The sequence below is a fragment of the Balaenoptera borealis genome (assembly GCF_965194805.1).
Source record: "Balaenoptera borealis genome assembly, chromosome: 1".
Lineage (NCBI taxonomy): Eukaryota > Metazoa > Chordata > Mammalia > Artiodactyla > Balaenopteridae > Balaenoptera > Balaenoptera borealis.
In genome coordinates this window covers 126,171,200-126,183,825 of record NC_138860.1, presented here as the reverse complement: position 1 = coordinate 126,183,825, position 12,626 = coordinate 126,171,200, and the positions used below count along the sequence as shown (strand labels likewise).

General features: G+C 42.2%; 1 protein-coding gene across 4 annotated transcripts in view; it reads left to right on the top strand.

Moving 5' to 3' along the window:
* The window catches only part of LOC309611445 (uncharacterized protein), a 118,103-nt gene extending 105,623 nt beyond the window's left edge, over positions 1 to 12,480 (top strand). For all 4 annotated transcript variants that reach the window (XR_014234530.1, XR_014234531.1, XM_082356001.1 and 1 more), the window contains one exon: positions 4,621 to 12,480. Coding sequence is in view for 2 of the 4 variants with exons in the window: in XM_082356001.1 (XP_082212127.1) it covers positions 4,621 to 4,715 (95 nt within the window). In the remaining 2 variants the exon portion in view is untranslated. The remainder of the gene's footprint in view (positions 1 to 4,620) is intronic.
* Positions 12,481 to 12,626: the final 146 nt, after the last annotated feature.

Below are 12,626 nucleotides of genomic sequence, written 5' to 3'. Positions count from 1 at the left end.
TATTTCCAGATCAGACCATAGGTCTTAACAAATAATGAGTGAGTGAATATGATGGCTTTTTATGGTTATCTTTGTTTTGACCATTCCCATCCTTCCACTGAAAGAGCTTTTGCTAATGTTACCAATCACCTCCATGTTCTAAACCCAGTGGACAGTTGTACAGCTCACGTTAATTGACTTCATCCTTTTCCTGGCTTTTGAATGTAGGAGTTCCTGAAGACTTGATCCTAGGCACCCCCTTCTTGTCTGACTTTCTGGTTTTTCCAAAATGTAAGCGAATCACTGCCCATATTAATGTCTGTAGCCTAGAATTTTGTTGAAGTTTAAGATGCTGGAGGAACTTAAGCTTCAACATATCCAAGTCAAAACTTATGATCTTCCTTCCAAAGACTGCTTCTCTTTCAGTGTTTACTGTTTCAGAGACTGGCACCACAATCCAGACAGCTGTGGAAACCACCTCATCCCCTGTTTCCAGTCTATGATTAAAACTCCTTTTGATCTCGCTGCCTAAATATGTCTAAAATTTCCCCACATATCTCTCCATCTTTACTTTGTCATCAAATCCAGGCCACCACATTCTCTTGCTTGCACTGTTACTGCAGTAGTCTCTGACGGGTTTCCCTGTATTAGCTCTTGCCTGTGTCCCATCTGTTTTTCATACTACATCCAGAATTATAATTCAGAAACACAAATCTAATCATGCCGTTTTTCTGCTTGCAACCATTTAATGGCTTCCTGTTGCTCTTAGATAACAGCTAAAAGCATTAACGGGGCTTCAAGGCCCTGCATGTCTGCTTTCTGCTACTTCATCCTGAGTCTCTTCCTTTCATCTCCCTTCCAGTCACATTTGTTTCATCAGTTCCTGAAATGGCTCGTGCTCCCTCTTTCCTCAGGTCTTTTGTGCTCTGTGCTCCCATGCACCTGCCCAACCCAAATCCCACCTCACACTATGTCACTTAAGTCACTTCAAATTGTCCTTCAGATCTTTGCTCATCAAGTCAGCTTCTTAAATGTATTTTTCAATGCACTGAACGCAGGTTGTAATGATATTTGGGTGGTTAGACAAACCACCTATATTGGTTAGGACAGGATAGAATATTATACAGTAACAACCTCAAATCTCAGTGCCTTGACACAACAAAAATATATTTCTCCTTCATGCTACATTTCCAGCACAGATTCGCACTTGGAGCTCTGCTTATCATTGCCACTCAAGAACCCAGGCTGATGGAGGCTCCATCAACAAATGTTCCACGATCACCTTGTCAGAGAGAAGAGAATGTGGGGACAGGAGGCATAACTTAGACTTTTAGCCCTGGAGCAACACCTGTCCTTTCTATTCATGTTTTGTTGGCTAAAGCAAGTCCTATAGGCATACCTAATTTCAAGGGAAGTAGAGTAGAATCCCACCATGTATCTGGAAAGAGGAAAGCTGGAAATATTTCGTGTGCAGCACTGGCACTGGTGACTACTGCAGCAGCCCTCCAGGTACACAGGAAGAGGTTTCCATGAGTTGAGTGTTCCCCCCCCCCCCCCCCGCCCCCACTGAAGTCTGGGCAACCTGTCTAGACACTAAGTTCTGTAAGGGCAGGGGCTGTGACTGTCTTGGTCGTTTTTGTATTCCCACTGTAGAGCATGTGCCACATAGTAGGCTTTTACTAAACACTGACTGAGTGAGCAAATGAATAAGAGCAGTTATTGACTACTGCGTTAAGTCCTTCTCGGGTATTACCTCCTTTAACCCTTATGATGTGCCTCAAGGCAGGTTTTATTATTTTATAAATGTGCAAGCTCAGGTAATTTTTAAAAAGAGCATCCCCAGAGGCTCAATAATCAGTGTAATAATAATTCATTTGGAACGAAGAAGCAGGTGATTAAATGTCCTGTCCTCTTCTACTCTCTTCATTGTGTGTTTTGAATCACAGTATTTTGTAAGGAGATATTTTGTAAGGAGATATTTTGTAAGGAAATGATATTACCCAGAATCCCTGCCACCTTTATTTTCTGCTTTATTTGTGTATTCTTTACTTATATGTTCTAAAGATACTTTAAAGCTATTTACTATTATTTGCTATTTGATTAAAAACATTCTTTCTCAAACATAGTTTTGCTTTTTCTGTATTGATAAGATCTGAACCAATCCCTTATTTATTTATTTATTAAAAAATTTTTTTTAAATTTTTGGCTGCATCGGGCCTTAGTTGCGGCACGTGGGGTCTTCGTTGCTGCATGCTGGATCTTTCGTTGCGGCGTGCAGACTGCAGAGCGCATGCGCTCAGTAGTTGTGGTGTGTGGGCTTAGTTGCCTCGCAGCATGTGGGATCTTAGTTCCCTGATCAGGGATCGGATTCGCATCCCCTGCGTCGGAAGTTGGATTCTTAACCACTGGACCACTAGGGAAGTCTCCCAATCCCTTTTTTAGATGATTAGTTTCCATTTAAATTGGAAATGTAATCCAGATTCTAAAACAAACAAGTTAAAATGAGTATTTCTTCTGTTACCAGAAATCAGGTTTGGAGGAAGGAGATGAGAGAAATACAGTTTTCTGAAATCTTGCTGAACCATATTTATTGTTATTGAATGGGCGTCCCTTCGACATTTTTGAGTTGAAATTGTCAAGGAGAACTAGGTGAATGGCTTGAGGGAGCAAGATGGTGCAGGTCTAAACCCTTCGCCAGCCAAGTGTTGTCCTAACCCAGAACTTAAATGGAGCCAGTATTCTGGAGCCCCCTAACCTTCAGTTTCTTCATAAAACACTTTTGTATTCATTGATAGTGTCTTCAAGAGAGGAAGTCTAACGCTTGGGTAACCTGCTGCCTTGTGGTACCTGTTAGTTTGCCTGCTCTCTTGGATTAACTGAAAGACAAAAGTCCTGACGGTTGCTGACTGAGCTGGCCATTACAGAGACCCCTATTTCATCTCATTTCACTACTTAATTCCAATGGTGCATCTACAGCCTTGCTGTTAGGTGGTTACTGCACCTTAGTAAATCTTAACACTCAGCAGAAAACAGTCTAAATAAGACAAAGAGGATAAATACCTTGCTCTTCTAATTGTCTCACCTAAAAAGACCACAGTTTAAGGAATTATAAAATAGGCTCTTTGGAAATAAGTTGATTTCCTAAACTGAACTAATAATGAGCTATTCAGTGCAGTAAGAAAATCCAGTTGTCTTGTCATTTTAAATGTCCCATTCGTTCTCAGGATGAAAGGTTTGGTTGATAGTTTTCAACTTGAGAGTATCCTTAGAGTTTTGCTCATGCTTATATGGGCTATTAGTGTTACATGGTACATGCATCCTGTCAGTAGGGGATAAAATTCTTTTAGTTCCTGGCGTTTATCTGCTATTAGGGGTATTTGATTAGACCAATAATAAGCTCATATCTCCTTGTGTTATAATGAACAACTTTCTTGTTTGTCTTTCCCATATGGTTGGGAGATCTTTGAGGGCAAAAATTATATCTTCTGAATTTTCCAATTAATTTTAAATTTCAACTTGAAATGCTTACTTGCAGCTAGGACTCTGTTGTTGGGTAAAAATGATGCAATGGATTTGGGGATTAAACTAGTTAGAGGTGCTGGGCTTAGCTGAAAATATCCTTTTCCCTGGCCCATGTGCCCCAGGGCTTCATCACACGCTGTGTCATGGGCCTCAGGCCATTGTCACTTTGACTCTTGGGCATCACTCAGATGTGTTGGGGGTTATCTCAGCCTGAGGTGCCATCATTTTCATGATATTTGTAACCGCCTCCTTCCCTGATTATTCCTAATCCACTGTGGGTGTTTGCAATATTGTGATTTTGCCTATAAATGACTAAATGTATATTTTTCATATGTATTTAGTCTTCATTCAGGGTTCCTGGCTCACAGCTCCCCAAACCCTTGGAATTTCCTGAGCAATAAGAGCAATGGGATAATATCTGGTCTCTTGTCCTCAATTCTTGAGAATGATTCGGGGAAGGTGACTTTTGGATTCTACCCAAGGGCAGGAGCTGGTTGCTAGGACAACCAACCATGTGATTAAAGGGTTGGAACTTTCAGTATCATCACCCCCTGATTTTGGGGAGGGATGAGGGGCTGGAGATTAGCCCCACTGGCCAGTGATTTAGTTAATCGTGAATATGTAATGAAGCCTCCATAAAAATCCCAAAGAACAGATTTTTGTCCTTTTTTCCCCCTTTCCACGTTGGAGAAGCAGAATGTTTTTGTGCTGTTCCGAGCTCGTACTGCTTGCCATAGGACAGGCCAATAAATCAAGAGACGAGGTGTTGGGGCAGGAGTGGCGACTTTATTCAGAAAGCCAGCAGACCGAGAGGATGGCGGACTAGTGTCCCAGAGAACCATCTTCTCTGAGTTAGAATTCAGGCTTCTTTTATACTAAAAGAGGAGCGGGTAAAGCCCTGGTTCCCATCAGACTCTGGAGGGGAGTTAGTTAGTTTCTTCCTGCCTGCAGCCATTCACAGGTGGACCTGGTCAGGAGGTTTCCTGTGAGCTAAACAAAGGTATTTTAGCTTAATGCTCAATACATGGGCGGCAGGGTTCCCAGAGATGGGCCATTATGTGTAATTTAAGCTTGTAGGCAACATCCCTTTAGTGATTAACTTGTTCTTCTCTATTACAGCGCCATCACGCCAGGCTCCACGCTACATGAGGACAGAAGCTCCTTTGTTTGGGACCTCGCTCGATATGTATCTTCATTTGGCTGTTGATTCATAACTTTTAATATCCTTTTATAATAAATCAGTAATCTGGTGAGCAAACAGATTTTCCCAAGTTTTGTGAACTGTTCTAGCAAATTAATTGAACCTGAGCAGGGGGTTGTGGGAACCTCTGATTTACAGCCAGTTGGTCATCAGAAGTATGGGTAACAACATGGACTTGTGATTGGCATCCTGAGTTGGAAGGAGTTGTTGGAACTTCCAGTTTGCAGCCAGTTGGTAAGAAGCACAGGTAACAATCTGGACTTGCAACTGGTATCTGAAGTGGAGGATGGTCTTGTGGGACTGAGCCTTTTACCTGTGGAATGTGATTCTATCTTCAGATAGATAGTGTCAGAATTGAGTTGAATTCTCAGACACCCTGGCGGGGTCCAAGAATTGCTTGTTGTTTTGGGGAAACCTCCACACACATGCTGGAATTGAATCTGGGATCCCCTTTTCAGTGCTGAATATATGCTTGATGAATGAACAAGTGAGGGTGTGTGTGAATGCCTCAAATACCTCTTGTGCTGGCTTTTCAAGTTTCCCATCACAACAGTCCCTCCTTTGGGATTTAAGCATTATCTACGAAGACCTAAATGAAAATCCCTTAACCGAGAGAGACATCATTGTCTTTTGTGTCAGTGGAGGGCAGATCTTATAAAAACTGATACAGCTTGGAACAGAAATAATTTGATGGGAGAAAGGAGGCTGGAGGATTAGAGAGGCCCAAACTAGGGGTCCTTCCTCAGGGTGCCAAGCTAGGATGGCCTGCCGGTGGGGTCTCTGGGTGACTAGGGATAAGTAGGAGGACCCTGAGCCCTGGGGAAGTGTATGATATTATTGAAAGAAGGAGAGCTAATGAGGACAGGAGGGGTAGCTAAAGACCAATCACTGGCTTTAAGATTTTGTGTAGGGAGACCAGTTCATCCTGCCCACATCAAAGCTTGTGTCTAATGAAATCATGAGTGCAGGGAAAATGAACTCACTTAATGCAGGGTCACTCGGTGGCCTATGAGAATCCCAACACCTAACTTACCCTCCATCTTAGGAACGTTTATAAAGCAAGATCAAGGCCATTTTGGACATAGCTAATCAAAAAAAACCCCAGAAAATACCCCCAATAGCTAAATTGTTAGTTTACTGGACACTCATAAACTTAAAGCTTGTTTGCTTTGCTGAATGTGGAGCAGATGTGATAAACAATAGAAATAGCTTGCACATAGCACTTCATCATTTATAAAGCACCTTCATGTGCATCTTTTCAGTATTCCAATAAAGCAGGTCATTCAGTTGTTATCCCCCATTTACAGATAGGGACACTGAGGCTTGGAGAAGTATTTGACTTGTACACGTTTATGTGGCTGGTGAGTGGTGGAGGTTAAGATTAGACCCCAAGCCCTCCCTATCTGAGATCCATGTGTTCTTCTGTGCCAGCCTGCCTCAAACATTTCCCAGGAGAGCAGCTCAGGCTAAATTGCCCAGGGCCTTCTCTTGCCTTGCCATCCTGACCTAAACACTTCTAGGATTACTTCTTGTATTCAATTTTGACCTTGGTAGAGCTGTTTAAATAAAGGTGGTGAAAGTTGGGGCTGATAGAGAGTACGTATATTATGGCTTCTCTTTCCCAAATCTGGTATTTATTAAGGTTTTCCTGGCTGTAGCTGAGGTTATGATATTTACACAGTGTTTGGTGTGCGGGCAGAAGCAGATTATAGTGACGAGAGGTATTTACACAGCTTGCAGGAATTTGGAGCCCTACTGATGTCTTGACCGTGTTGTGCTTCTCGGAAACAGAATTTGCTCATGGAAGTGTATGGGACCATTAGGTTGAAACTTGAGTGTTTCTAGCAGGCGCTCTAGGGTACTCCACAAATCATGCAGGAGGAGGGAGCCCTCACCACTGCCTCACTATAGGGTCAGCTCTGCTTACTTTGAGTAATTATTATTATCATTATTTATTAATAATGGGTGCCACTTATTGAGTGCCATCTCTGCCAGGCACAGCGTTATATACCATATATACATTATCTTTATTCTGAAAGCCATCAGATAAAATAGGCATTGTCATCTCTATTTTATTGGTAATGGAATCAGAGAGGCTAACTTATACAGGTTCTAAAATTAAGTTGGTTTAAACTTGGTCTGTTTCACTCTTTCATCTGAAATGTTAGTAATGGATGATTATAAAAAGTTAAAAATGTACTGAATTTTATTAATTCTTATACACTGCAGATGATAAAGACCTTTCCTAGTGAATGTGTCTAATTTTGGGACTTCTCTTTTGGGAGCATGTTATTATTCCTCAGGCCTTCTACTCCAGGAGCGGTGGGTATGTGTCTAACTGTATCTTTTCTTTGGTTGGGGGCAAGCAGGATAGTCCTGTGCAACTCTGACCTTAGATGGGTCCCCTTAGCCCCCGCCCTTGATTTTGACTGGTTGAGCTTTTCATTTTCTACTTCTGGATCAGTGAATTGAAAGGGTTCATGCTTCTGCTAAAGGTAGATTTAGACCCAAAGGATTTATTTACCTTAGAGAATGCCCATCAGGTAGGCATACTGGCTCTTTAAATTAGTGTCTTAGAGTTGTTTGCAGTGACTGCTCTCCTGCTCTCCTATGTGAGTAATTTCTCTCAGGACGTGGCTTGAGTCTTTGGGAACAGGGGGCTCCCTACAGCATCAGCATAGCTGGGCTTAGGAAGAGTTGTACTGGTCAAGCAGCTGTGGTGGAATGGACTTGACCTGGAATTAGAACTGGCCTAGGGCTCCAGCTTTACCAGGTAACCAGCTGTATGACTTTGGCAAGTTCACCTATCTTATTAGTGCGTCAATTTCCGTAATTTGAACTTGCATATGAAACCCAAGTTTCAGTTGCTTGGATGAGGGACCATGAATCCTCTGGTGCTCTGGAATGACCCTTAAAACACGTCTGCATAAAATATCTTGATTTCCTAACATATATAATGTAAGCATGTCATCGCCAGTATTTTTATTTGAGTAATTTTATTTTTTTGGTGGAGGGAACGGGAGAGCGTAGGTTTCTCCTGATGCAGGTTACGGTGAAGCCTGCTTCTCTCTCATCCCTCTTTAAGAAAAAATTTCTTGAAACTACACTGACACCAAACATTCATGAATGCTTGGGGGGCAGTGGAGAGGGTGTGGTGTCGTTACATTCCCAACATAGAGAAGCAAACAGCTTAAAATAGAATATTAGACATCATTATGTTCAAGTTCTCAGTGGCTCAGGCCACTGTTTCTTCCAGCACCTTCTTCCTTTATCCCATATCAGAGTAGCCCAAATCTGTGTCTATGCCTTCTTACATGGGAATCCTAAAAATTTCTGTCAATTTATTATAAAGGCCAATTTCACTCTTTTCTGTTTAAACCTCTCCTTTCTGGGATCTGCCTGAGGTGAGGGTGTGAGGCTTACCTTAAAAATCAGACAAGTTCATTAAGGTTTTTCCCAACAGAGAAAGAGTCTAGTGCGTGGAAGAAGTTTCTTTGTCAGTTTATTTTAATAGCTATTGGTTCAGTCTATGAATATATTCGGTCTCCCTACAGCCTGTGCTCCACACAGCAGGCAAAGTGACTGTTCTAAACACAAGTTAGATTGTGTCTCCTTTCCTTAAAACTATTCACAGTAAAATCCAGAGTTCCTAATATGGCCTTCAGGGCCCAAAGTGCAGCTGCCCCAGGTTCCCTCTCTGACCTCTGAGCGGCCATGACCTTCCCTCTCTGACCTCTGGGTGGCCATGACCTTCCCTCTGACCTCTGGGCGGCCATGACCTTCCCTCTCTGTGCTCCGGCCGCAGTGGCTTCTAGGGACCAGCCAAGCTTCTTACACCTCAGGGCCTTCGCAATTCCCTGAGAGCCAGCCTGCAGATTCTCCTCGCTTCTTTCAGGTCTCTGGTTAAATGTCTTGGAATCAGGGAGGCCTGCTTTGAAAAATTGCACCCCTTCACTGTTCCTCTACTCTAACATGTTATTATTAAATCATTTGTATAATTATATGGTTACTTTTTGTTTTCCTGCACTAGAATGAAAGCTCTAAGAGTATAGTTTTGTTACTTTTTTCTGGCTTAGCGCTCTTTCCACATCTCCAGTAATAGTGTCTTGCACTTGGTAAGCCCTTGATAATTACTTATCTATTTATTTATTTATTTTATTGGGGGGTATATTTGCTTTACAATGTGGTGTTTGTTAGTTTCTGCTGTACAAAGAAGTGAATCAGCTATATGTATACATATATCCCCTCCCTCTTGGACCTCCCTCCCCTCCACCATCCCACCCATCTAGGTCACCATTGAGCACCGAGCTGATCTCCCTGCGCTATACAGCAGGTTCCCACTGCTATCTGTTTTACACATGGTAGTGTATATATGTCAATCCCAATCTCCCAATTCATCCTACCCCCCTCCTGCCCTATGTCCACACATCTGTCTTCTATGTCTGTGTCTCTATTCCTGCCCTGCAAATAGGTTCATCTGTACCATTTTTCTAGATTCCACATATATCCGTTAATATACGATATTTGTTTTTCTCTTTCTGACTTACTCTGTGTGACAGACTCTAGATCCATCCACGTCTCTACAAATGACCCAATTTCATTCCTTTTTATGGCTGAGTAATATTCCTTTGTATATATGTACCACTGTTAGAACACTCCCTAACACAATACACAAAAATAAACCCAAAGTGGGTTAAAGACCTAAATGTAAGACTGGACACTATAAAACTCTTAGAGGAAAACATAGGAAGAACACTCTTTGACATAAATCACAGCAAGATCTTTTTTGACTCACCTCCTAGAATAATGAAAATAGACACAAAAATAAACAAATGGGACCTAATGAAACTTAAAAGCTTTTGCACAGCAAAGAAAACCATAAGCGAGATGAAAAGACAACCTCGAAATGGGAGAAAATATTTGCGAATGAAGCAACTGATGAGATTAATTTCCAAAATATACAAACAGCTCATGAAGCTCAATATCAAAAAAAACCCAACCCAATCAAAAAATGGGCAGAAGATCTAAACAGACATTTCTCTAAAGAAGACATACAGATGGCCAAGAGGCACATGAAAAGATGCTCAACATCACTAATTATTAGAGAAATGCAGATCAAAACTACAATGAGGTATCACCTCACACTGGTTGGAATGGGCATCATCAAAAAATCTACAAACAATAAATGCTGGAGAGGGTGTGGAGAAAAGGGAACCCTCTTGCACTGTTGGTGGGAATGTCAAATGATAACAGCCTCTGTGGAGAAAAGTATGGAGTTACCTTACAAAACTAAAAATAGAACTACCATACGACCCAGGAATCCCACTACTGGGCATATACCCTGATATGTATTTATTGATTGAATGAATAAATGAATGAATGTATTTAGCCAACAGATATTTCTTCAGCACCTACATGTGCCAGAGCCTGTGATATCTATCTCTGCAGATTATATTGTGAGAATTTGTTATGCAAAGATCCTCCCTTAAATGCAGTGTTCCCAAATGGAAAGCATTATTACTTCAAATTCCCCAGCTCCTCTTTCTTTTTCTCCTGACTTCTAGGTTCCCAAGGGGCCCATTGCTCTATGTCAGGAATTGGTAAACTTTTTCTGTAAAGGGCCAGACGGTAAATATTTTAGGCTTTGTGGGCCATACTTTCTCTGTCTCAACTATTCGGCTTGGCTATTGCAGCATGAAGCAGCTATAAGCAAGAGGTAAGGAATGAACATGACTGTGTGCCAACAAAACTTTGGCTCGCAATCTGCTAACCTCTTCTGGAAAGAAAAAAAGCTCTTTCACAAATCAACGCAAAATTTGTTAGGGCACAGTGTGATACCTTTCTTACAGTAATTGCCATTTGAGGGGATCCTGAGGGAGAAGGCTTCATTTAACACAGACCAGTGACTAGTAGTGGAATTTGAGGGATCAGCAAATTGGCAGAAGGGAGATCAATTTGGGGGAAAAGGAATTTTCCTAGCCAACTTTAAACTGTATTTATTACGCTTGAGTTAGGCCCTGTTCCTCGTTAAGAGGATAGTTAATCTAAAGACATTTAAAACAGAAAACAAATGGCACAGTAACCAAATCATTCTAACTTCCACTAAGTTCAAAGTGGTGTGAAAAGTAAGTGTTCTTTCATGACCAGATTTTAATACATTTACTAGTGATGATCTGTGCCATCTGAAAGCTGTAGGGTCTCATTTGCCAGGATTGTTGTACATCTTGTAGGAAGTGTATTTCTAAAGATAAGCCTGGATTACCACCCTGGTGCTGAGAAGCTATATCTCAGGTTCAAGTTCCAAACTGTCTTGTGGTTTATTTCTCAGGGCTTTATTTGCCACCAAAGCTGTCTTTGGTGAGCATACTTGTTAACAGTGCTGAATTTCTGAATCTGCAGATTGGCGCAAACCTTTGTAGCCTAGGAGAAATTGTATTAATTTAATTGTTAGGCTATGGGCAAGTCAGTGTGTTCCATGTGTTTGCTTCCTTATGCCAACTCTGTTAATTTCAAACATACTGATATCTGGCTGGGCCAGAACCAATTTTTGGCTACTCATTATGTATGTGTATATGTGCAGTGTTTCTTTTGCAAAAAATACTAAGGGGAAAAAGAGCTGATGAGTCAAAGTATTTCACAAAACCGAGTTTCGACATATAGATTACAGAAAAAATGTGCCTCATTAGTAAGATGCTATTGTATTCTGGTAACCAAAATTAAAAACATATTTAGGAAACATTCCATTGGTTTTTCAGGATTCTAAGTTCAGTCTGGACTATGCATTATTTTTTTAAAGAAATTTTAGTGTTTATTCTTCTTGAGTGACAATCAACTTTTAAGATAATGTTTCCTGATGGAACGTTGAATGGTAATGTCATGCCACCGTATAGATTTGGTTTCTTTGGTTTGATACAGAATGGATTTTCTTATAACAAGGCTGAGTGAAAACACATTCAGAAGCTTACATCTAGTAGGAAACAGAGAGACAAGAAAGGCTGTGTGAGGGTGGGTGGCCAGGATGGCAGAGTAGGAAGAACCTGAGCTGACCTCCTTCACTGGGAACACCACATTACAACTACTTACAGAGCAACTATCCATGAGAACGACCTGAAGACTAGCAGGAAAGATTTTCCACAACTAAAGATATAAAGAAGGAACCACAATGAGATACGTAGGAGGGAGAGAGACGCACTATAGTCAAGACCCACACCCCTGGGGTGGGTGACCCACAAATGGGAGGGTAATCACAATTGCAGAGGTTTTCCTCAAGGAGTGAGGGGCCTGAGTCCCACATTGGGTCGCCCAGCCTGGGGGTTCTGCTCTGGAAAGATGAGCCCCTAGAACACCTGGCTTTGATGGCCAGTGGAGCTTGCATACGGGAGAGCCAGTTGGCTATAGGAAACAGAGACTCGGATCTTAAAGGGTGCACACAAAATCTCGCATGCTCTGAGACCCAGGGCAGGGGCAGGAATTTGAAAGGAGCCTGCGTCAAACTGACTTGCTAATCTTGGAGAACCTCCTGGAGAGGCAGGAGGCAACTGGGACTCCCTTCGGGGATATAGACTCTGGCAGGAACCATTTTTGGGAGCTCATTCTACCACAAGAACACTGGTGCTGACAAACTCCATTTTGGAGTCTTCCCTCTAGCTTATTAGCATCTGGGGCTTACTCACCCAACAGCTGGTGGAAACTAAGACTCTTACCCCATGCAAAGGCTGCACAGCCAGCAGCCCTGGGACACTGCCTTGCCCACTAGTGGGCTGGCACCAGCCCTGGCCCCATCTGCCACCTTCCAGGCATGCACCCAACTTACTGGGACCTGGCCCCATCCACCAGCAAGTTGGCATCAGTCTCAGACCCCCTGAGCTGCACAGCCAGTGGTGCTGGGACCCAGCCCCGCCCACCAATGGACTGGCAGCCACTG